This window comes from Scomber japonicus, chromosome 5 (assembly GCF_027409825.1).
Source record: "Scomber japonicus isolate fScoJap1 chromosome 5, fScoJap1.pri, whole genome shotgun sequence".
Classification (NCBI taxonomy): domain Eukaryota; kingdom Metazoa; phylum Chordata; class Actinopteri; order Scombriformes; family Scombridae; genus Scomber; species Scomber japonicus.
The window spans coordinates 10,661,897-10,686,444 of record NC_070582.1 but is presented as its reverse complement, the minus strand read 5'-3'; the positions used below and the strand labels follow the sequence as shown (position 1 = coordinate 10,686,444).

Here is a 24,548-nt window from a genome sequence, read left to right as displayed (position 1 = left end):
ACATATTAAGCTTCACATATCCGGATACACACGTCTAACACACACAAGTGGTCTTATTCAGCTACACTAAGACACCTGAGAAGTGAGCAGCCATTCATTCGTGTGGGAGCTGATGTGCTGTAGAGTCTGCAGCTCTGACCTGGTGCTCCTGCTACAGTCGTCCGGTTGGAAACGCAGCGCTGTGCAGATGTTCCTCCTCAGCTGTGTTTAACCACCAGCAGATTACTCAAAAGAGGACAACTTATAAAACAACAAACCCAAATTAACCTGCATCGTTCTTAAAAATGAATAAATAATAATAATAATGATAATTTTAATGCTTGAATTGTATGTATTATATTTTTTATTTTGGTTCAGAATTAATCAAAATGACCCTTCTCATCTTTTTTCATTGTTCCCGAGGATATGATACTACGACGACTACTACTACTACTACTAATAATAATACCATAGTTCCCAGTTGGCTACCTCCCACTCCCACTAATGTATTGTATAATATTTGGAGATTGTTTTTATTTAATTTTAAAGGATACTGCTGTGTCAATTTTGAATTCCCCCTTGGGTGATCAATAAAGTTACCCCACCCTACTACTACTACTACTACTACCACTACTACTAATAATAATAATACATTTTATTTGTAACACACTTTACATTTGAGGCAAATGTCAATGTGTTACAAGGTAAAAGCATCAATATAAAAGAAAAAATAAGAGCATAAAAGCAGCAACCAGCAAATTAATTAAAAGTCAAAGGTTCTGCTAAAAATAAATGTTTTAAGTCCTTTTTAAAAACTCTTCTATGCAAACATACATACAGGAAAAAGACATATGTACGCTATCAGCAATGTCATAGCAGCTATTCAAACCAGTCAAGGTCTATTTACATACAGACACTTGTCTAACACTATAAGGGTAGTGTTTGAATACAAATGTGTCTGATCTGGATATAGTAACAGATTTCAGTCACCAGTCCTTTACAAACTACGACATAGAAAACAAATACATATGGATAAGAAAAATAAAACATGCCACTCACACATAACAATGAGAAATGCTACATTAAGTCATCCCTGTCTTTGGATGTATAGAGGCTCAGTGGGCAGCGGTGAAATTCAGGCCAAGGCGCTGCTTTCAGCTTTCCATACCAACTGAACTCTCCAACTCCACCATGCCCTGAATGAAATAATAAAACAAACAGGCTACAAATGGTATACTATACATGTGTATTTATTATAAAATGTTAATTTACAATATTTGCAATAGGGCTTCACATGTGCTACTGAATATATATCAAGGATTCAGAAAACTGTTACAAATCACAGTGACTAATGATTATGAACAAGTAAAAAAATGAGCAAGTTAGCGTTGTCTTTACTGTTTTTTAAACAACAAAGTATTGTATTTCCGAAAACATTTGATCATATTTCACAATATGCACTATGATGAGGACATACATTTTGTCAACTTACAGAAGGCATCCTCTGAAACCAGCATCAATCACTTTGTCATCAACTGCTGAAAGTTATGTACTGTATCCCCACAGGTTCGCAGCAGCAATGCATTATGTCTTGTAACAATGAACCATGTATTCAGTATACGTATACAGATCTATGTATACATCTATGTAATACACACCATCTGTATTATTGTCAAACTTGTAGTAAGTATTGATAATCTGCAGCTTCCAACACATAAAGCTGCTTTATATGATTTGAATGCATAAATACTTCATTAACTCTTGAATGAGGCCTACTGATGGTGGTGAAATTACACATTTGAAAGTGCATGTGTTTACGGTTTGAATTTAAATGTTCAAATAGACGACAAAACTACTCATCATAAAGATTCATCAGACTAATGTTTTTCAGGACTTTATTTAGCCAGTTACGTTTAATCAACATTGATCCATCTCCAGGGTTCAGGATTCACTGTGTAATTTGAGATTAAAGCTGGCAATGACATGATGACTTAACTTGGCAACAGTAAGGCAAGTGTATCAGTGAATCAGCTGTCTAAGCAGCAGTTTTATCCTCCACTGCTCGCAGCTTGTTCTGAAGAGTCATCTGCAGTACATCTTCAACGTTCCTGATCACCTCCTCCGAAAAGCAAAAGAAAAGTGGATTTAAATCATCACCCATTCATATAAGTATAATCTTTACGTTGTTATTATATTTTTTTACTTAACTGGACTTTCTTGAGTAAGAACATTCTGGCTGACAGCTAGCTTTACTGAATATGCAAGTTTCATGGTATAGATGAGGAGAGATCGTTAAGTCATTAACATGGTACCCTGAAATTGGTTTCTCCTTGCATTTTAGAGGATGATATTTCCTGATGAATGACTGACAGCATCCGAGCAAAGGTCAGTAGGGCTCCCCGGAGATCTTCTGAGACGGTTCTATTAACGACACCACAAACAAACGAGTTTACTAATGATCCCCATGTCGCCAGCTAAGACACAATCGCCTTGTTCATCTGATGATTGTGGTTAAATGAAACTTTCAGCAGGCAACATCCTCAGTCTTTAGGGGAATGAGAACAGCTTGATTTAACTGTTACAGCGCTGTGCGGGCTAAAGGATTTGTGTGATAAATATGTTAAATAACCCTCTGCTTAACAAGTTCCAGAGTTTATAACAACATTTACAAAGCCGGAGGTGGCATCTTAATCCTCTAGAAGAATTTTCTCTTGTCTTTGAGCAACTCTTTCATCCACCTAATCCTCTGTTGTTGTTCGCCATGTACATTCTCAGAGAGAGAGAGAGAGAGAGAGAGAGAGAGAGAGAGAGAGGGAGAGGTGAAGCAAACAAAGTGCTCTCTCCTGTGGCTGAACCGTAAATTTGATAATAACCATACGCTTATTAATATGACAGAAGAAGAAATACTTACATCATTGCAATATTGCATCGCTCGCTGCTGTCATAAAGAGCAAAGACAGTTCCCTGCTTTCTCTGCAATATGGAAAGTCACAGACAAACTGTCAAGGATGAGCTCCATTGTCACATTGTGAAGATTAAATCAGTGACATACCCACGCTGTAGAAATAACGAAGAGGTAAGGATTTAATAAGGGTGAACAGGTTTATCTGGAGAGTTTTTACCTTCTTGTTAAATCCAATGCCATGAGCTTTGCACATCTTGAAGAACACACTATGATACAACATGGAAAGGTTGGAGTGAAACAAGTGGCTCCCAATAACTGCATAGTGATTCACCACAGGAGGCTGTAAAAAAAACAATAAAATGAGAAATAAAAGTATTTTCTCTTAATTGCATCAGTTTATGTTATGTTATATTTAGGGCTCAAGTATTAGGTGATGAAATGGTGTTTTTAGTGGTAGAAATGGCTCAAGTAGAGATGGCTGAACCCCATACAGGTTTCCTTGGGGTCATTTTAAGTTTAGGGAGTGTGTGTGATTAGTTAACATGATGACATATGTGCTAAACTGTTGAGCCTTTCTTAATTAACTGCAGGGAGGAACAATTAATGTTTAGACGACATGCCAAACACAAGATGAGCTTAATTGTATGATGTCAAACAAATAAACTATAGTTCTGGGACTGCTAGTGTTTGTATTGAGTTTGAGATAAAAGCACAACTCAACACATATCAATACCTATCACCATAATAGAGGGGTTCTGGGTATGTGTCATCAGTAACACTAGAGAAGTTGATTACTTAAAAGTGGCAGGGCTCAACAGGATAAAAATGTTCCTGGTTCTCAAGCACCTTTGGGAGACAAAAAGCGCAGGCCTAAGCTCCTGTGAGCACAGGAGATAGCCCATAACTCGCTGTGATGGCTGTGTGTTCGCGGTTGTCAAACGCAGGACCCTCACACAACAATAAAAGTGTCCAACAGGGATTTAATTGTGTTTGTAATATGCAGGCCTCTAATGATGGCCACTGTAAAAGCTATTAACCACTGTGGTAGCTCAACTGCTGAACTGAAGCACCAGGCCACCGACTAAATGAATGTTTGATAAAATAATACAAGTCGCAGATTAACAAGCGTAAACTCGGGCATAATGCTAATAAAAGGACTCTATTGTTTAAGGCCTGGCACCAGGTTGATGAGGTGTTCAAGCATGCATACACATGCATAATGAAAATGGTATGAATTATTAATGTGTTGATTATTTAGGCTCATCTATCAAAATGATAATGAATTCAGCACCTAAACACCAATTGAGCTCAGTGCGTAATTACAGCATTTAGTTGTATTTAACAAAAATGAAGAGCAAAACATTGATCTATCTTTGTGATTACTGTATAGTGCAATATCCTCTAAAGTCTCTGCTTGCTTTCAACGTGGTGGTTTCTTTCTTCTTGAGGACATAACATAATTTGGGGAAAAACACAATCTAAATAAATAGCCTTTAAAATTAACTTCTTGTTTAAGAAAAAATTGTCACTGTAAGGAAATATAAAATTATACTTTGGCTACAATCTGGTGTTCACAGTATTTTTCTCTGACTGGCACTGGCACTTCCAAACAGCCTGTGCGGCAATTCAGCGTTCCTCCAGTCATTATCAGAAGCATCTGGGTCATTGCAAGCTGGTCACTGTATGTGAGGTCCAGATCAATCGCCCACACCTGCAAACAAGATATTATGAATCCCGTGTCACAACAGAGAAAAACAGACACTATGAATATAATAATTCCAATTCAATCACAAACAAATGAAACACAAACACAATGTATTTCACATAGTAATCAGAAGAGAGAGAGAGAGAAGAGAAGAGTCAGTACCTTTCTTAGTTCTTAGAAATGTTATCCATGTTGACAGGCAAAGTAAAAGGAAAATACAGTTAATGGTGTGTGCTGCACAGATTTGGGTAATTCAGATGTGGAATGACACGTGCACAAAGTAGATCCTCGCCTGCGTATTTGGAGTCAGTCTGCCCTGGGCTAGTTTGTTCAGCTCAGGTCTGACGAGAAGCGAAGTTCAGATATGTATGGTAAATGGCATCATTATAAGTATATTAAGGGGTCAGGTAGTCGTAGCCTTCTGCTTAAACAGGGCTAATTTTCCCAATAATAACCTAATAGCTATGCCCTTTCTTCAAAAGTGGCAAATAAATCACCAGTGAAGGAGTTGTTAATAACTAAGTGGCAGTCGGCTGCCTCCTTTTGCTGTTCCTATTTGTCAAAGTAAACGCTCCTGCCACTGAATGCAAATCGCTGCCTGTCTGAACCGCACAGTCTCTGTAACCTGAGCACTTTATCTCCACTAGTATGCGGATATCTAACTATTTACAGTCTCCTATATATTTTTATTTTGTATTAAATTCAAATATACCGTGGATCAAACGATGAAGAATATATCAGCTTGAGGCTACACTTACTGATTCATAGAGCGTGGGCAAGTGTTAATATTTCCTGACATTTTACTGATTTAAAGTGATTTAAAAGTACAGTTAAGATCATGACTTAAAACATAATGTATACATTTTAAAGGAGCTGCCTTGAAAAAAAAAAACAAAAAAAAACTGGACAATTGGAAAAAATCTAAGGGCCACTTGAAGAAATGCTAAAAATAAAATGATAAAACATTATATTGTAAAAATCATATACTGGATATTTCAACATGTAAGCTAATTTGTAGACCAGTAGTTATGTATTGCACTGCAGTGTTTGTTGTAGTCAGTACACTCTAACAGTTTTTTGAATGACAATAAATGAAAAATCAGCACTTACGATTTGTCAATTATGTGATTAAATATTTCAACACTTCGACTATTTAATTAAAAAATGCACAAACGCTATATTACATGGAATATAAATGAGAAGATACACATATAAAGTGTGTAAAAATGTTCTCATTAAAACTACAAACAATTATAAGCTGTGTGCAGTAATGCCCTGTTCTCAGCCACCTTTACTGTTGGACCAAGAAAAGCTACCAGTCTCTATGCATCAGGTTGATACCTGGGCCTGAGAGATGGACACACTCCACCAAACCATTCACTCTACTCACTAAAAAAATCATACTCCACTGTCCCATTGTCGCTCTTAACAAAACCGTGGGAAATGTAAGCCTGGATTTTACCTGTTTTCTATTGCCTTGCATTTTCATTAAAAAGCCTGATGCTGCAGCTGGGGCCCCACCGTTCCACAATGTGAGGGAAGACTGCAAGGGCAAACATATGTGACCCACTTCTTCCCATCAACTAAAGTAGGCAGCTTTTAGCAACAGGTTTGAATCTAAATTGATGTTTAAATCCAGACAGGTTTGCCCATGTGGCTCTCCTCTGTGTGTGTGTGGGGTGGGGGTGGTTAAGAATCTGTCTTTAATATTCCTGCATCTATTGAAGCACATATTGTCCACCGTCTATTCTTAATTTTGCTGTCAGAGAATCCCATTCAATTCTGGGTCAATATTAAAACTGAAAATTAATTGTAAGGCTGTCATATCATTCTGAACACTTAAGGAAAAGGGCAGCTTGTGTCCCTGTGATAGATTTAAGAAATGGTGAATTTCTTGTAGAGACAGCTTTATCACTGGAATTACAATTTAGTTTGACTGAAATCCTGAAATATAACAAATAGGCTACTATATCTATCTCCACAGTGAACGTAGAGACCGTTCTGCTGACAAAAGAATATTTCTGGATGGATTTTTAAATCGTAAAGGAAACAACAACTGTTGTAATAAAATAAAAAAACACAAAATGCATTGTCTCAACTCTGCTGTGGGTGCAGTGTGTATTAATATCTACTCCATAAGATATTGGAGTAGCTAAGGCCTACTCCACCTTTTTTTTGGCTGGAACGCAACATTGGGGCCTACCCTATAAACACTAATGTATGTCCATCATTGAGTCACTTACTGAGTCACTGACTGATTGATGAAGTTATACCACTGGTTGGCCATCGTCGGCTGATGGCCACCAAAACTTGGGACCGCCAAATATCCCAGAATTTAACATCAACCAGTAGTGATAGTGGACATTTTGAGCCAGGCCTAAAGCTGTTATAATTTCCACCGTGAGACTGTTTACATGCCATTTTGTAATGTTTTAATATTTTTTCAGGCGAGACAGTAACCATGTAGATTCCCAGTGTGTGGTCAGTTTATCTAAATAACGCCTATTAGCTGAAATGTTTTCAGAGATGTTAGGAGCTGCTGGCCGGGTGAAAACAGCCATCATCTCAGCTGCTAGCAGGAGAACATGGATCCAATGAACTGATATGCGCAGCTCCTTGGTGATTTACCGTTGACTCTAATGTGTCCACATCATTTTAATATACAATATAATTCCTTTTGGAAGATAAATGTTGCTCTCAAAGATGAAATTTTACAATTTGGTAGCTTCCACATTAGTTTGAATGTGAAGGGAAGCTTCATATTTTGCTTCTGAGGCTCTACATGTGCCGATATCACCTCATATCAATAAATATAAACATATTAAAATCAGTCGGTATTAGATGTTTTATTATATTAGGCTACATAACAGTTTGGATTTTTATTATAGCTATATATTATAATTTACTGCAACCCTCAATCACGTTATCTTCTGTTAGTGGAGCTTTGAGTTGAGATTATTTTGTCACAGTATGGTCATGTAGTTGTGTATTCTGGTTGTTCCAACTGCAGAATGATTTTACTGTGTCCTCCCGTCCTTGAAAGTATGTACTTCTGAGTCAAACTTGCCAAGACTGAACTGAAGACGAGTATATAAATCCTAATTTGGAGTACTTGGTATTGAGAAAGGCCCAATGTCAAACTGGGTTCAGTCAAAGCCCGGCTCACTTCCTAAGGAGTTGTTCACCGTGTGTTACCACTTCCTGTATCCGTTGCTACAAATTAAAATCCCTCTTGCATTTCATACACAGTCCAGTCTCATTCTAGGTCTTGTTTTCATAAGGAAGACAGTGAAAAATAAATAAAGCATCAACAGTGAAGAGAATTTTTTTTTTACTAAAAGTCCACCGTGAAGAGGTAAGTGACAGATGATGTGTTGATATTTAATGACAGAAAAATAAGCGTCCTTCTTCCTACCCTTTGTCCCTTTGTAAAACTGTAAAGCTTCAGTGCTTTCTTTCTCCACTGTTTTGAAGGTTTAGATTTTTATAGGCCATATTTTAAACAAAGCATTTCATTTTACAGCTCTGGATCAATACGCAGTCAATGAGTCCACATGTTTGGAGCAGAGGTTAAACCATCATAAACCAGTCCATTTCCAATATCATAAATCAAGAAGGTTTCAACAAAACTTAATCCTGACAAATGAGATAAGGTTTCAGTGGTGCCTTACTCTAATAACGAGACATTTTCAGGAGGCCGCTGCAGATAACCAGCTAGGGGTTAAACACTGACAGGGTATCTCAGTGAAGCTGCCAAATCACTTTAGAGTGACCTATTGTCTGAAAGATAGGTGCCTCTGAATTTCGCAGCGTTTTAAGGTTAAAGGGCAAGACTTAAATGATGGAATAAGTGTATCGACACAATAAGACCTGACAGTTTATTAAATGGCCTTGTGACACATTTGGTCCCTGTGCCCACTGTTTGCCTTGTCTGTTTTCCTTATCCCTGGGGAGCAGTAGGGGAGGCACCTATCTGTTCATATGGATCACTGATCCAGCCTAAAATTGATCTGATTCACCAACATGGTCCAATTGAGCCCTTTGACATTGCATGTTGCAACACCCCTAACTATGTTTATTATTTTAGTGTGAGTTAAAGCTTCCCCCAACTCCTGCTGTGTCTCACCTTCTGCTCCATGGTGCTGTGGTTCACAAAGGTAGCCAGGTCCACAGAGACATAGCCTATGACAAGGCGCTGCAGACAGGCCTGGCCCACACGCATGCAGATGGAGCGCAAGGTCTCTGGGCATACAGAGGTCTGAGGGACAGAGGAACCTATAGCTTCCAGCTGACAGGAGCCGTGGAGCTGGTCGCCGCAGGACAGCATGGTTACCTCACCCCCAGGCTCCAGCAGCAGATCTACTGTCAGACAGGTGACACAGTCTGAAGGGGGTAAGGCCTCCACCACACCACCTGCACAAACAGTGAGAGCAGAAACCACCATGAAACAAACCATGAAACAGCACCTGAAACTCTCAGAGCAGCTGTTTAATTACCAACACGAGTAAAATAAAAGTTATGTAAATTGTCAGTTAACATTGGCAACATCTGGGAACCAAGAGGGACATTAGAAACAACTGTTAGCATATTCCAAATGGCTGCATTTGCAGGTGAAAAGCATTCAGTAGTGCCTGACAATAAGAATCTGACCTTGCCTGAGGAAGGTCTTCAGGAAGCAGGCCCAATTGGGAGAGCAGGAGGTTTTAGCAGGCCGGGCGTAACGTGCCAGCCACTCTGGGATCTCATCTAAATATCTGAGCTGTACAGTCTCCTGCAGAAAGAAAGTTAAGGAGCATTCATCAGGGATCTACTTGAAATGAACTGTATCTGAGGACATTATGTATGTTTGTTCATTCAGACACAAGATAACAAGTCTTGGCTACTTTATTTTCTCCCATTATCGTAGCTCTCTAAGTGTCGACTGCATTATTGGAAATGCCCTTGTGTTATCCGGATGGCTCCAGTGACTGCTTGTTATCCTTGGGACCTTTGGTGGCTGCTTCAATTTCTGTGTAAGTGTCTGACGGATACTGCAGGAGGGTCTATCTGTGAGTGACAGCCTATTATCAGAAGGCCTCAGGAGTCTAATGGCTTTAACTCACAGCCACGGAGACAGCACCTGCCCTCAATAACAACTCTCTCCACTGGGCAGCTGATGAATACCTAAGCTAACCCCATCTATCTGGGGATCAATCAGGACTTGACTGGGATCAATATCGCTCTTGTTTCTGTAACTAGGAGATGTCATAATAGTTTCACCACTTAATTACACTGTTAATTTCGAACTTTTGTTTTAGATGTCTCTTAAACAGTTTGGCAACTCAAGTACATTCAGCAGCAACAACTCCACCAAACATTTAGATGTCATTTTAGATGTATTATAAGAACTACAATTGAATGCCTAATTAATAAATAGTCCTGAGTCTTCTTTCAATTAAATTCTCTATTTAATAATATTTCTGTAAGTGTCTGACAGGAACTTACCACATTTTTAAACCTGTCATAAAAGGTGCTAAATTCTGAATGGAAATAATGTCTTCTTTGTTCTTTCACCGATCTATCTAGAGCGTTACTTTGTTTTGAGTATATGCTGTCTGGCTTCACTGGAGACGGAACTGGATATTATGCTGTTGATATTCCAGTCATGTAACAGCCATCATCATATTCAAGTACTGTAAGAGGCGAGGTCAAATGCTACACAGTGATTCCCCCTATACAAACCATAAAGCACACAATGGTGCGGCAAAAAGTGTAAGGGAACGGTTGTCATTTTCAACGGAAGAGCAAGCTCACCCCAGGACTTTGCCTATGCAGTGCACAGAAACAGCAGGACAGGAAGGAAAGAAAGAGAGGTATTTTGCAATAAATTATTTGGACTTAAACTGCGTACAGTACCCTGTGATAGGATTCAGGCTTTGCTTGGTGTCCACATAAAACCAAGCAATCTGGTCATAAATAAAACAGATGTTGCCCTGTCTCCTTGATTGCCATTTCATTTCTCCATTACATAGTGAAACAACTGAGAAACTACAGTAAGTCTTGCAAAGAGAATAGGGTGTAATCTGACAACTAGTCACACATTTTGTATGAATATTTATTTCTTGTAACACTGTCCCAGTACAGTAAGAGAAAAAAACCTCCAGCCCATTACTCATTTCATGTGTTATTTCAAAGAAAACATACAAGGTGGTCTACCTCTAACTGCCATCATTTCTCATCCCTGCAGAGAGCACTGTAACCCTAACCCTAACCCTAACCCTTCAGCAAAACAAAAAGGAAACACAAAATATACACTTATCAAACATGGGCCACAGAAAACATTTTAACATCTTATAATATTAAATTTTGGTTAACTATGTTAAGGCAGAACATTAATTTTGAAACTTCTCCATGCAGACTGCACAATATTTAGGTAAAAACATCTGTATAAAATGTCCCTCTACCTCTTCAGAGGCAGTGATTATCAAACGACCCATTTCCCTGACAAACTTAACCTAAATAAGGTGTTGCTCAAGATCTGTTTGTACACAGCATGACAAAAAGAAATACTCCATCTGTTGACGCTATTAGGTGTAATTTTTACCCTCTTGTGCTTAATGATCCATATGCAAGCTGTGTGAGCACTTAAGTGTGTGTATGGCCCCCTTCAGGCATTGCATGGGTGCAGATCTACATGTCTTTAACCTCTCTCTGTGTAAATGCTCAAAGAGGCCCGGGGGCTTTCTGCAGGCTGCAACATTGTACTGGAGGCTGTGGGCCTCACAATATTTAGAGAAATCTGTGGAAGCTGCAGTAGAGTGGATGCGATCCCTCCTCCTCCCTGTTGTACCCTTTTAGGCTTTCTTTTGCATAGCCAGAAGGGATCTGATTGTTGGTATTATTCTGAAAGACCACATGGTATTCTTATGAGTCAGGCTTCTTCATGCTGAGCCCCTCAGAACAAGCAATAATTAAAAAAATATGCACACAGTCTGTGTGGGCTAAGGCCAAGCATACTGTGTAATCCTCTCTCTACTTTTATACTGATTATCAAGGGTACGTGACATTCCACTGTAGTGTGAAACATATTCGTATAATATGCACTTTATACTTTTTTAATTAATTTTTTTATTTTTTATTATTTATTTGGTCAACAATGATCTTGGTAATAAACGGTTAAATTGTAAATTAATATTTAAAATGCTTCATAAGATATTTTATTTTTCATTAATAATTAATTAAATTGCTACCATTTTCATAAACCTAGCTTTAATCATCTATTAACTCTGTTCCTAAACGCTTGGAAATGTTCAGAATTGTGAGTGTATGCCTGCTATTCGCTAGCTGTCACGGCTATTGCAATTAGGTTGACTTCTTGTTGGCAAAGTGCTACGTTAATGAGTGTTATATCTCAAAATATAATGCAATGTTGAAACATCAATCTACAGTTTCTGCTGTGAAAAGAAGATAGCAAGGAGATAAACTGATATAAAATATTCATGTCTGACTATAATAAACAATGTAGTTCTGTAATCTTTCAGTATATAGAGCCAAATTGCTATCTTCAATATAAACTAGTAGAACAGCAGAAGGATGATGTAATGCATTTAAGTGGTTAATATATTTTAGGAGAAAACAATGTCATAATAAAAAAAAAACATGCAATGAGAGGCACAGGATGTGGGCTTTGCTTTGATTAAAAGAGCAAGGTGTAGAATAAAGGCCAGTTAAAGTGTTGTGTCCATATGGCCCAGAAGCCCTGAGGCTGTCGGCCTACACTGGGGGCCTCGGCACTCTTCCCTCTCTGTGGGACCCCAGCTGGTGAAACAAACCCCATTTACTTTCCTGTGCTGCCTCAGCCACCATTATGGACCTTGGCTGTGGCTCAGTCACTCTGCCATAATTAACAGCACCAATGCCACAACAATTACAGCCCTGCACCGCAAATACACGATGAATCAAAGAACGAGCTAATGGGAACAAAACAGAGTGAGCCATAAGAAGCTTGAGATGACTGCTGTTCTTTCGAATGGAATAAAAAGTAAAATCGTTGTGCTCCAAGCCCACAATCATTAGCCTGTAATTAGTTTACACAAAGCTCCCAGTTAAATGGCAAAATACGGTAATTAACACATGACAGAAAATCAAAGGCTACTTTGTAAGCATATGAGAAATAAGAGCCAGAGGCTCAGGAGCTGTGTGCAGATTGCAACTGTACTAAAAGAATGGTTTACCAATAATTAAAGTACATTTTATTTGTTTCAATAGGTTTGAGATTAAATTTTGATTTGTTTTTTGAGAGGAAATTAACTGCTGATTTTTTCTACAATAATTGCAATCACATTGTGCCCACACATAGTACTATACATAGGCAGAGAGTTAAAGAACAGAGACAGAAAGCTTAATGTTGCACCACGGAAGCATCAGCGTTTGCTGCAATTAAGGAATCAAAGTGCTTTTTTGATTCATTGTTTGATATCATACTTTGTAATGTATTTTCATTTCTACTATCTACTTTGAAGACATTTCTTAATTTGTAATGTAGGTGAAGCTGGCTGTAATTCAATGTGAAAATCTGCACAGTAGGTTTTCCAAAATATATACAAATGTAAAGAGAAAGAAATGGTCTGTTAACTAGAATGTCTGTACTGTGATTTACTTGTCACCACAAAGGTGAATGAAGAGATAAATACCATTAGAAGAGTTTGTTTTTTTCTCTCTCCAACACAGCGACACCAGTTGATGTGTGTGCCTCAGAGAATGGATAATGGCTGTGTATATAAACAGATATTTTATGTATTGATTTAATGTTCTGTGGCTCTGGGGACGATGCTCAAAATACTGTACTACAGGGACCAACGCTGTGACTGTTACATTAAGACACCCAACTCCAAGCTAAATGACATCTCTCTGACCCCACCGTGACCTCCAGCATGCTCTTGTGAGGGAATCCAACCCTTTTTTTAAGCTGTCTCGTTCTCAACGAGAAGCACAATCTCCATTTTAATATCTAGCTGTTACTGTAATGTTATCTATTAAGTATCTAGTTGTTACTATGTTCACTTTAAATGGCTGATTTCTCATTGGTATGGGTGTAATAATAATAGCAATAAACTTTATTTGTATAGCACTTTTCTAAAATCAGTGCTTTGAGGGGAGCCATAAAAAGAGGTATAATAGTAAAAAACATCAATTTAGGGACAAGTAATAAGGGAAATAAATAAAATATACAGAAATGAAAACAAAAACCTAAAATTCGAGCAAATTCAATAAAACACTGCAGAAAAGTGTATAAAGTCCACTTTAAGAAGTGTTCCCATAGTTTATGACTGTGAAGAAATTATGTAATCCTCAAAGTCATCTTTACCTGAATCCATTTCGCCTTCCATAGTTTAGGCCCGTAACGATGGTACTCCTGCACAGCCCACTTATAGCAGCCAAGATGGCATACATCACAGTAAGCTGTGCCACGACCACGGTGCTCAGAGTCCACCTTGAAGAGCCAGCGCTGCACGTCAATGTTTTGAGTCATGAGCTCAGCCAGTGTTTCATAAAGCTAAGCCAAAAGAGAAAGACATGTGAATTTAGATAATATACGTAATTACAGATAAAGGTTAATTTGAATGCTAATGTTGTAACGTAGTCTGTTGATGCATGTGTGTTTTTGATCTCTGACCTGGTTTAGCGAGTAGACATCTCCTTGACCAGGTGGTACATCAACCTCTGCCCCACTGAAGATCCTCCTCCCTCCAGATTTGGTGCCGTAGAGCTGTGCAATAGCCGGCTCCGGGCCCAGGATTGGCACCCCTAGCTCATCAGCAACTGCCAAGTCATCTACATGGGCCAATCCGCCGACAATATAGGCCTGCTTCCCCTGGATCAGGTTTTTGATACGCTTCAGGGCATGTGGACTGTACTTTAGCAGCGAGGACAGGCACATGTTATGAGTCTGGAAGAGAAGAGGGGAGAAAGATTATTGCTGGAGCTAAGAGTTCTCCTTGTCTCTTCCAAGGGTTGTTTCTTGACCTGATTTATCACTGTGTACACACAACAGATCTATTATTGTAATAGCCAGCAGGGTTTTGACCTCTCCTGTATTCCAGCAGGTTGAATTGATAAAAGCTGCCTGTGGGAGACCTCCCCTATCCTTCACATCTTTAATGTGTTGCTAGCAATGAGCTCCTTGGGAATACAACTAATTACTTCACATCTGTATTTATTTGATCCACAAGGAATTATCCCTTCTGTCACTGGCAGAATGCGCTGCCAGCCATGGGTAGCAGTGATTCATCTCAGCAACATGTCTGGCACAGTTTAACAACAAAACAGCAGGAAAATCAATAGAAAGAAATGAAGAAGACCATGTTACAGCGCACATTCAATCTAATGCAAAAGGATGTAAAAAAGATGGATAGAATGGCCGGACGTGAAAGGTTAATACAGCAACACCCACATTTGATCAGACTGAGGTAATCAAAACAATTCTGAATTTCTAAAAAATGCAGCAATTAGAAGGAATGAATAGTTAATTGAACCAGCCAATATGGAATTTAAAATATATTGTAATTAAGTATGATAATATAGTTCAGCTCTGGTGTGTTTATCTCAAACTAACACAGATGTTTCTCTTCAAAAGTTGAAAAAGAGAATGACAAATATTAAACAAAATGTAGCTCTTACAGAGCAGCTATACAGTAACAATCTCCTCTAGTACCCTCTAGAGGAGAATTAATTAACTACAGATGCTTTCAGCACAACACAGTCAGTTTCTCAAGCGTAATTTCTATAATCAAGTAAAATGTATCCTCAAAATTTCAAATTTGTGCACTAAATGTAAATATAGTTGACCTCACCGGGAAATAATCTACAGCCTCAGGTGTGAGGATGATGAATCGTCTGCTGAAGGCCTGAGTGTCCCTGGTATCAGCCCCCTCTGAAGTTCCATCGCACTTCAGGAGACTGGTGTAATAATGCAAGACGTCCTCCCCAGGATGCTGGGGACATACGTAGATCACGTCCACATTTGGATCTACAAACATACAGTGATGTTGGGCATCACAAACATCATGTGTTGAGAGTAGAAAGTGTAAATGATGATGTTATGAAAAAAGTTCCTACCTCTTATTTCACAGAGTCTGCCTATTTGGACGTTCTGTAGAATGTCCAACCCTCTCAAGCTCAATCGTTGACTCTCAGAGTATCCTGTCACAACAAGGTCACAAAGAAATAAATAGAAATCTTCTCTAATTGGCTTTATTCAAAATCTGTGTCTCAGTACAGCTCCCTTCCATTGTGTTCATTACCAGACTTGGAGGTGGGGTATTTAAGTCTAATCACACAGTAGTGCAATCCGATGATTAATTTAGCTTAATAACTAGCAGGTGCAGTGTCTGTCGTGTTCTGGGAGTCCTGTTGCACCGTGTCCAGCCACCACTGAGCTACATCCAGTGATACCTCCAGGATTTCACTCTATGTCTGTCTGGATTTCTGCCTGAGAGAGAATCCTCAACTGAATCAAGGTAATTAAATGATTGGATTCATGCTAATTAACAACAATGGGGTTCAACTTTCTAATTATCCTTGCTCACACAGCACTCTCTGTAGCCACCCCAAGTGCAAATAAAGCATTCCATCTGCTAGTAATTAGGCTTAATAATTTTAGACAATCGCTCAATGATTTACAATGCACATGCCTGATTACAGTCTAAATGTTGAGAGCCATGGTAAAATTAGAACAAGAACGGATCATAGCTTGCACTCTACGTCTAGTGCAAAAACAGCAGTTTCTTCCTCTTGTATTTTTTTTCTTTTTGGTACAGCAATAAAATAAGACCTTTGTGCCTCTTGCAAATATTCAACATAATGGCTTTTCATTTGCCTAATCTGCAAATTAAATGGCGATTGAGACAAAATTGTTCAGTTCCCTGGCATGGGGACTGTCATCATCCTGTGAGTGCTTTCCTGCAGAGAGTCATTTGAACGAGACAGAGTGCCTCCACCAGGGCCACAGACTGGGGCAGCGGAGTGGTGAGACAGGGGATGACTGCTGCTAGATCAGATGTGTGTGTGTGTGTGTGTGTGTGTGTGTGTGTGTGTGTGTGTGTGTGTGTGTGTGTGTGTATGTGTGTATGTATGTGTGTGCAGCAGGCAGAGAAAGCTACCTAATGAAGGGATGTGGATAATGGTCCTCTTGGAGGACTGGATGTGTTTCCAGTTGGCTGCCAGATGCTGGGGATGGAGAAAAGGAGTGATCAGAGAGGGGACTGCGCACACACACACACACACACACACACACACACACACACACACACACACACACACACACAAATCATCACATCACTGCATAGCTAAAACACATCAAGCCAATCTCTCTCTGGGCTAACAGAAGCAAACCAAGCATAAAATACCACCTTAATTAAATTAAGCGTTTACTTTAGAAACATCTTCTTGCAATTAATTCAATCAGCAAGGTACATGATGCTACTGCCAGGGGAAGATTAGCAGGCTTAATTAACAGGGTATGAATGTTTAAAGAGTGAGAACATACATTTAGTGCATGTATACACACACACAGTGATGTTAAAACTAAATGAACTTGTAGTCACTAATTAATAAAGTGTCAGTGCTCTAAAAGACATTCAACCCAGATGACAGCACAGACCTGACATCAACGCTGAATAGAGGGGAAAAAATTACACCACTTTATGCATCTGGGAAAATTAAGCTGTCATGCCGCTCTATTGAAGAGCTAAACAGAAACGAAAATGTTATATCTCGAGGTAAGAAGGTTGTGCTGGGGCAGAAAGAAGTTAAATATATAAGATATAAGATTTGCTTCTGCTTCTTCTTCTTCTTCTTCTGCTTGAGGCAATGAACATAAAAGGGGTAATACTTTAAATATAACATTTTATTTGCATTAAATTAAATTATTTTTTGTATGTCTAAATTTTTATAAACACCCAAAACCCTTAACCGTACATCGTGTCACTGCACACACAGTTACTTCAGCTGCAAAATAAGTTCCTACACATATTATACTAAATTTAAATATTAAGACCCTCTTTAATACCTATAGCATGTTATGATATATTTGGATACTGTTGAATATCTCCTTTTCCCTAACCCTCATTATTTCTCCCTTTGTCTTCCTTTGCTATCGAGGTGGCTGCAGTATTATTTTGTTCATCTTTCTCTCTGCTGTTCTCTACTCTTCATCTGTCTCACTTTTCTCTGCTGTTTTCCTCTTTATTTTTCTCACTCATCAGTCTGTCTTTATGTTTATTGGTCTCTGTGCTTTCTTCTGTTGTGCATCTGTCTCACTGCTTCTGCTCACTGTTCCCTGTTTGTTTTCATCTCAAACTTAAAATGCTCATGGACATTGCAGTAGCTCAAACATGTGGCTGGCCTCCTGTGAAAATCGGAAGTTTGTCACTGAATGAGAAATAGAACATAATAGCAACTTGTAAATGTGGACATAGAATTTCATTAACTGAAACATTTTTAAACAATTCATCTTTTTAAATGTAGTGTCAAATAGTTGTTGTTTTTTTATCACACAAGCACAAAGTACCATTTAAAGATTATGTGGATAACTTAATTTGAATGTAAACTCAAATGGAGCTATATACAACCACATTTAGTATTTGACTTATCTAACTATTAGAAGTCATAAATCATAGCCTGACTTTAATTTGTGATAGACTTACAAAATACAAAAAACAATTGCAGACTAATTAAAAAGGTGGGAGGAGAAGAACAATTTTAAGTAAGAGAGAGGGAGAAAGAGAGAGAAAGCAGCAGTCAGATAGAAGAAACATCACCTGGGCTCTGCTGCGATAATTCTCCAGCTGTTTGAAACGCCTGGCCTGCAGGGCCTTCCTGACTCGACGCATCTGAGCGTGCATCAACCATGAGATGGCGATGGTCCCTGCCGCCCACTTGCGGCGGTAATGTCTCAGGTAGGCTGTCCGGGCTAGGTAACGCCTCCAGCAGGACTGGATGTGGATGGCAGCTGCCTCAACGCCTCCATCTCCCTTGTAACGCTGACCTGGGCGTAAAACCAGATCCAACACCTCCTCCCAGTTTTCAAGCACTGAGAGGAGGTCGGTCATTGGAGGAGCCCTTCTCCAACCATTTTCCCAACCGTGGCCAAACTCTACTAGCCGTTCTCCGTTCACCTTGGCTAGAGGCACTGCAAAGTCCCTGAGCAGCTTTTCCAGGGCCTCCAGAGCATCCACCACATTGCTCCAGCACAAACTGAAGCTTTGCTTGAAGTGACAGAAGTCTGTTGCCATTGGGTTGATGTGTCCCTTTATGATGGTAAAGGGATATTTGCTGATGTTTACAGCAACTTGCAAAGGTAGACTCTAAAGACACAGGGGAACTAGGTGAGGAAAAACCACCTAGACTTTGATAAAACAACAGCAAATGTGGAAAATCATGAATTATTATTATTTCAGTGTTCATACCGGAGGAGTTTGTAAGATACAACCGCTGCTGTCTGGCATCATACCCTTAGAGTCCATGCTGTTGGAGGTTGTAGAGGGAGGTGGTGTCTTGGTGGTCCCGGGGGGCGTGCATTCTCTGTCTGTACTCTCATCGGTGGGTTCAGGGTCTGTTTCCCATTTTAGTTGCTTATGACACCTGGACTTGGAGTCTACCATGCCTGAAGTCACACACAAATAGACTCAATTCTATTATATTCTATTTAATCAAGTGCAACCAATCATCACTGTCAAATCAAGTGGCAGCTGTCCCCTTTACAAGACTCAGTAAGAGGTTTGAACCAAAATACATGATAAAAGAAAATGAGAGAAATAGCAAGAGAGCAAGACAGAAAATAGGATGCATCATTGGGACTGTTGTAGAAATCAGCCTTTACAAAACATTGGATTACCATAGTGCAGGAGATAGAAGAATGTTTCTTCTCGCTTCCCCGAACATGAAGGCAGCACGAAATTAGTGCTACCAGTCAATTGGACACAACTTACAAATTCACATGAATGAAAAGGTGTGTTCAAACTTATTGCATATTATAAAACAAATAGGAGACAGAATCAGGTAAAACATATTATCTTCTGAAGACTCTTTGGAGAAGCACTGACCTATTTTAGAAGATGATGAATCCTCTCTGGGATGAAGTGAAGCAGCCTTGTGCTGTATCAATGTATGAAGCGAATCTGTGTTTGGAACTGATAAAAAAAATAAAAAAATAACTAAAAACTTTTTTTGTCCTTGGTTATAACACTTTCAGATTGTGCAAAATGAAAAAATAGATTAAATATGAAATGATGAATCGCATAATGAAAAACAACCATATAACTAAAACCTTTGTGTTTGTCCTTGGCTATAAATATTTCAGATTGTGCAAAATGAAAAAAGGGTTAAACATGAAATGATGAATCACATAGTGAAAAACAACCATATAACTAAAAAAATGGAGTTTGTCCTTGATTATAAATATTTCAGATTGTGCAAAATGAAAAAAAGGGTTAAACATGAAATGATGAATGACGTGATGACAAACAACCAAATAAGTTTTAAAACTTTGTGTTTGTCCTTGTTTATAAAACCTTCAGAAAAATAGAAAATATGACTTGAAATGATGCATAACATGATGAACCAGAATGCTAAGTTAATATTCAACATTTAAATAATGTGATGTAGCCTGGTACTGAATAAGAAGCAGCAGTCTGATCAAAGTGTATCAAACTGCAACACACAATTAATGAGTTTTTGTCTGGAGTGTAACAGAGGTGAGGTGCTGGCAGTGAAATATCTTTTTACCTGTCCCCATGTCATCTTCAGGTGCTGCCAGGCTGTGATAGCCCTTTGGTTCCATGGGGTGAAAGGTCACAGTGGGGCCAGTGATTATTCGATGATGTTTTACCTAAAGACAACAGGAATTTGGCAAACCTGAAAACAGCCACTGACAACTTTTATAAACTGTGAAGTAATCCACTTCCTGCAGACATTAATTACAAAGCCAAGATTAATGGTTCATCTTAAAATATTATAACGTACCCAGATCTAGATCAGTACATTTTAATACTGTTATTATAATTGAGTCTATTTCAAATGATGCATTTGAAATAAACTCAATGTTTTATTCACGCCTAGATTCAAAGGCCTCATTACTCATAAAACACAAAGTTGCTGCTGATCCTCCAGACATGTCACCTAATATCTTGTCTTTCGTTCTCAGACCACTGAGCTCTCTGACAGACCACAGGTAATAGCCAGGTGCTGGAAGATACTCCGCTCAAAGGCACACATCTGTTTCAGATGGGGTTGGGAAAAGGTGGCACCTTTTGTAAAATTGTCCCTGGCATGGATATGGAGTGGAGAAGAGCTGGCCTGAGTTGCAGGAGGATGCAGCAGGCAGAGAGCCAGTACTTAGCAGTTGGAGACGCTACGGCTGTCTTATTGGCATGCTGGACCAGCTACCTACTTCTGTCCTGAGACAGCTGTAAACCAGTAGCCCATAGCACAGCAATCAGGCGCTGTTTCTTTAGAAGAATGCTGATGTGCTGCAATCTGCTGCTTTCCGCTTTTTGCAGCCAGGACTTCTATGTCTCCTATATCAGAGTGACAGGCTTGGCCTCTATTTCTCATGTCAGGTACAGATTCCCAAAAACATATTGGAGAATAAAGTGTGTAAAATATATCTAAAACTAATGCCGACCTTTGCAAAGATTAATTTGTTTGCTGTGACAAGTGCTGGCTGTCATCACTAAGCTAAGTGACCTTTATGTCACTGTCTCTCTGCGCATGAGACATGAGGCATCTATTAAAGTGGATCTGTACCATCACTCTTCACTCCAGCATAAAGAGCCTATTCTGGGGATTAAGGGAGTAAGTGTCAGGGAAGGGAACAATGATACCCATTTCATCTTAGTTGTAGCAGATAGTTGTGTAATACTTCCTAATCAAATCTTTCCCGAGGCATGTGCTGTATGTTACAATTAATATCAACAATATCAGCTCAGGTCGAGAAGAATCAATTTCTCCTTGTACAAAGCAAACAACTGGAGGACAAGATATTACTCTGATTATATATTATATAAGACGTCATGCACTGATTGGTGTCTTTTCCAGCAGTGGGACTGAAGTGTGATGAGAAAATATGCTCCATAACCAAGAACGCCAAAACAGCAGATGTAGCCTGATTTTGTCAACAAATATAAAGATCAAATTCTCCTGGGTGTTGATGGCTCCGTTGTAAAAAGCCACAGTTGAATTAACTGTCATCCACTCCACGACTGTCATGTAGACAACAAATTGCAGCACTTGATTAAGGAAGGCAAAATCCACCGTCAACTTGATTTCTTAATGGGACTACAAGGCTCCAGGGCAGATGTGAGACAAGTAGCATTTTCAGGTTCATTGTGTTTATTTTAACCTACTTGAAGTATACAGACCGTTACAGGGAGAACCAAAAATGTAAGAAAATGAACAGATTAATACATAAGCATGCATTACACATTAGGTGAATCAATCACAGGCAAATCAACATGCTTCTAGAAAAGGTTATTAGCCCTATGACAATTATACTGAACCTGAATTACCTTTGAACTAGCACTTTCACTTAATGTCTGTATATTTCACATATATGTGGATCAGTGACAAATAAGGGTTGGCAAGATGAGCAATTTAAAAATATCTTCTTTTAAAAATAAATACATTTTTAAAGCAGCATCAGGTTTGTTAAAATGTACATTTTGTATTTATTTTGTATTTGTGTTGGTTATAGTTATCTAAAATGACATTTGCACCATTTTTTTGACCAAAAGTAAGACTGAATGCTTCTGAAAATGTCAAATGGTGTAACCACAAAAGAATGATAAATATTAAATATTGTATCCACCTACAGTGTATTTAAGTGTACTTATACAAATAATTACTTGAAAATAAAATGGTTCCTGATTTACACTATTCCCCAGATTAAACTGAATATTTAGAAAAATTGTATTCCATCATCTTTATTTAATATAAAAAGTTATAATGTAAGATCATGCCAAACGGGTGTTTTATTAAAAATGTTTAATCATTTGGTACAAAGTTTTTATGGTTATACCACTTTGACATAACCCACTAAAATTTTCTCTCAAAATTGATTAAAAACAGAAATTTTATGCTGCGTCCACAAAAAAATTAATGTGTGTAAGTTATTCATACATGTATTAAATTAAATTTGAATCCCTTTATACCCCACAATGACACACAAAAAACAAACATCAACAATAGTGGTAATGATACTGGTGGCCCAAAAATATGTACTGCATGTTGAAAGTGCTGTAATTAAAAGCCTATGTAAAGTGTAGTTTCTATGTCAAGCATATGGCATAAAAAATCCCAATCTACGAAATAGATTCATAGTCAGATTACTTACTGCTTTCACGCTCCTCTTGTGCACATCTGGGAGTGGAACCCCAAATTTCTCGTTCATAATGGCTCTGTTGTTTGGGTGAGCGGGATTACACAGCAAACGCATGGTTAAAGCTGTCTTATGCTGAATGAGACAGATGGAAGAAGAGATGGAAGAGGACGAGTTTCAAAATGTGAATGATGGTGTGGAAACAGTTATATATTAAGTGGAAAATTGTACCAGTTTTTCCCTTTTTCATATGTTCTGTTGTGCTTTTTTCCCCTGCCTGTTTTGATTTGTAATACAATAAAATATCTGAACCTAAAAATCTATATTACTATGTAAAAAATTAGTTTGCATTTGTGAACACCAGGGATACTAACTTTTTGCCCAGGTGAATCCCATGTGAGGTCCTCCTTCTGTGGATGCACATCTGGGAAACTCTCCAGCTCAGGTTTCCTGTGTGAAGTCTTTCTTTCAAGCTCACAATTTCCGCCAAAAGAATTTCTTACAGCTCTAAACATATCACTACATACACTTTACAGTTATTTAGTAAAAACACATACTGTATGTATAAGCGCATCCTTACTTACCATTTGGGGACCTGCGTGGTTTTCTTTTCTAAGTCTGCAATGCTCGGAAGAACCAGCACCTGCTTATTGACTGTTTTCAGATAATCCTCTGCATGTCTCTGTTCAGAAAAGACACAGTAATAGTCAGTTTGTCTTTTATCTCTGCTAATCCTATTTTAAGATCAGCATCCTTACCCTGATGCCACTCTGTGTCCTGTGAATGGCACTATCCAAGGCTTGGATGTCCAGGGTTCCCCCGGTCTCACTGACAGAGATTTTCTCAAGACTACATTTGAGTTTTCTCAAATCGTCTTGAACCTGTAATATATAATACAGGATCATAAAGAGGTTAATATAACTTTTATCTGGAGTAGTGCCTGGTCTTGTTTAGCTAAATTAACTTACAAGGCAGCTAAATTTCTGTCTCAAAAAAAAAGTATGAAAAAGTATTCTTATCAATCAATCAATCAATCAATCACGTGCTTTGCAGTTAAATAAAAAATAAATTGTGAAAATAAACCAGACAAAATAAAAATAACACAATAAAAAAATATAAAAGACTATAAACTATTAAATTGTTAATCAAAAGCCAGGCTGAACAGGTAGGTTTTGAGTTTATGTATTGTAGTTAGACCATAGCCTATACCAATTTAACTAACTTTAAAACCTGCCTTGCACTATTTAACTCTACTGTAACTAGATTCAAACATTACCTGGACTAAAACTGCTCCCAACTTATCTTCGTCAGACATTTCTTTAGACGTGTGGTTTAATAATATGATTGAAAGATGTGTTCAAAGATATCATAATGAAGACTTGAACCACAGACATAAACCACACCACTTGTCCTCCAAACATTACTCGTCACCATGACAACGAGAAGCTAAATGAAATGTTTAATAACTTTTAACCCCCGGGTTCAAACTGTCAGGCAGTACCAACTTTTGCCAAAGGGCAGAAACACATTTTATCTATAGTAATTAATTTTTATCTTGCTTTAACCATAACCTAAACTTACATTGTTAATTTATTGGAGCCGCA

General features: G+C 38.4%; 1 protein-coding gene across 1 annotated transcript; it reads right to left on the bottom strand.

Moving 5' to 3' along the window:
* Window positions 1-2,014: 2,014 nt before the first annotated feature.
* Window positions 2,015-24,259, bottom strand: iqch (IQ motif containing H). Its single transcript, XM_053319834.1, has 20 exons — window positions 24,221-24,259; window positions 23,703-23,825; window positions 23,529-23,626; window positions 23,319-23,394; window positions 22,960-23,079; window positions 20,355-20,457; window positions 19,037-19,233; window positions 18,389-18,934; window positions 16,730-16,796; window positions 15,687-15,770; window positions 15,422-15,597; window positions 14,245-14,517; window positions 13,936-14,124; window positions 9,240-9,360; window positions 8,716-9,002; window positions 4,437-4,595; window positions 3,102-3,224; window positions 2,891-2,952; window positions 2,292-2,400; window positions 2,015-2,098 (listed from the first exon to the last, which is right to left on the bottom strand). Exons 1-20 carry the CDS (start codon window positions 24,257-24,259, stop codon window positions 2,015-2,017), a joined length of 3,036 nt encoding a protein of 1,011 aa, XP_053175809.1.
* Between the last annotated feature and the right edge of the window lie 289 nt (window positions 24,260-24,548).

What these genes read in the sequence shown, in the direction of transcription:
- iqch (XM_053319834.1), bottom strand. Translation starts at nt 24,259, where the DNA reads ATGTCTGACGAAGATAAGTTGGGAGCAGTTTTAGTCCAG. An exon ending in TGGGAGCAGTTTTAGTCCAG is followed by an intron (nt 23,826 to 24,220) that starts GTAATGTTTGAA and finishes TATATATTACAG; the next exon opens with GTTCAAGACGATTTGAGAAA. An exon ending in ACAGCACCATGGAGCAGAAG is followed by an intron (nt 4,596 to 8,715) that starts GTGAGACACAGC and finishes TCTTGTTTGCAG; the next exon opens with GTGTGGGCGATTGATCTGGA.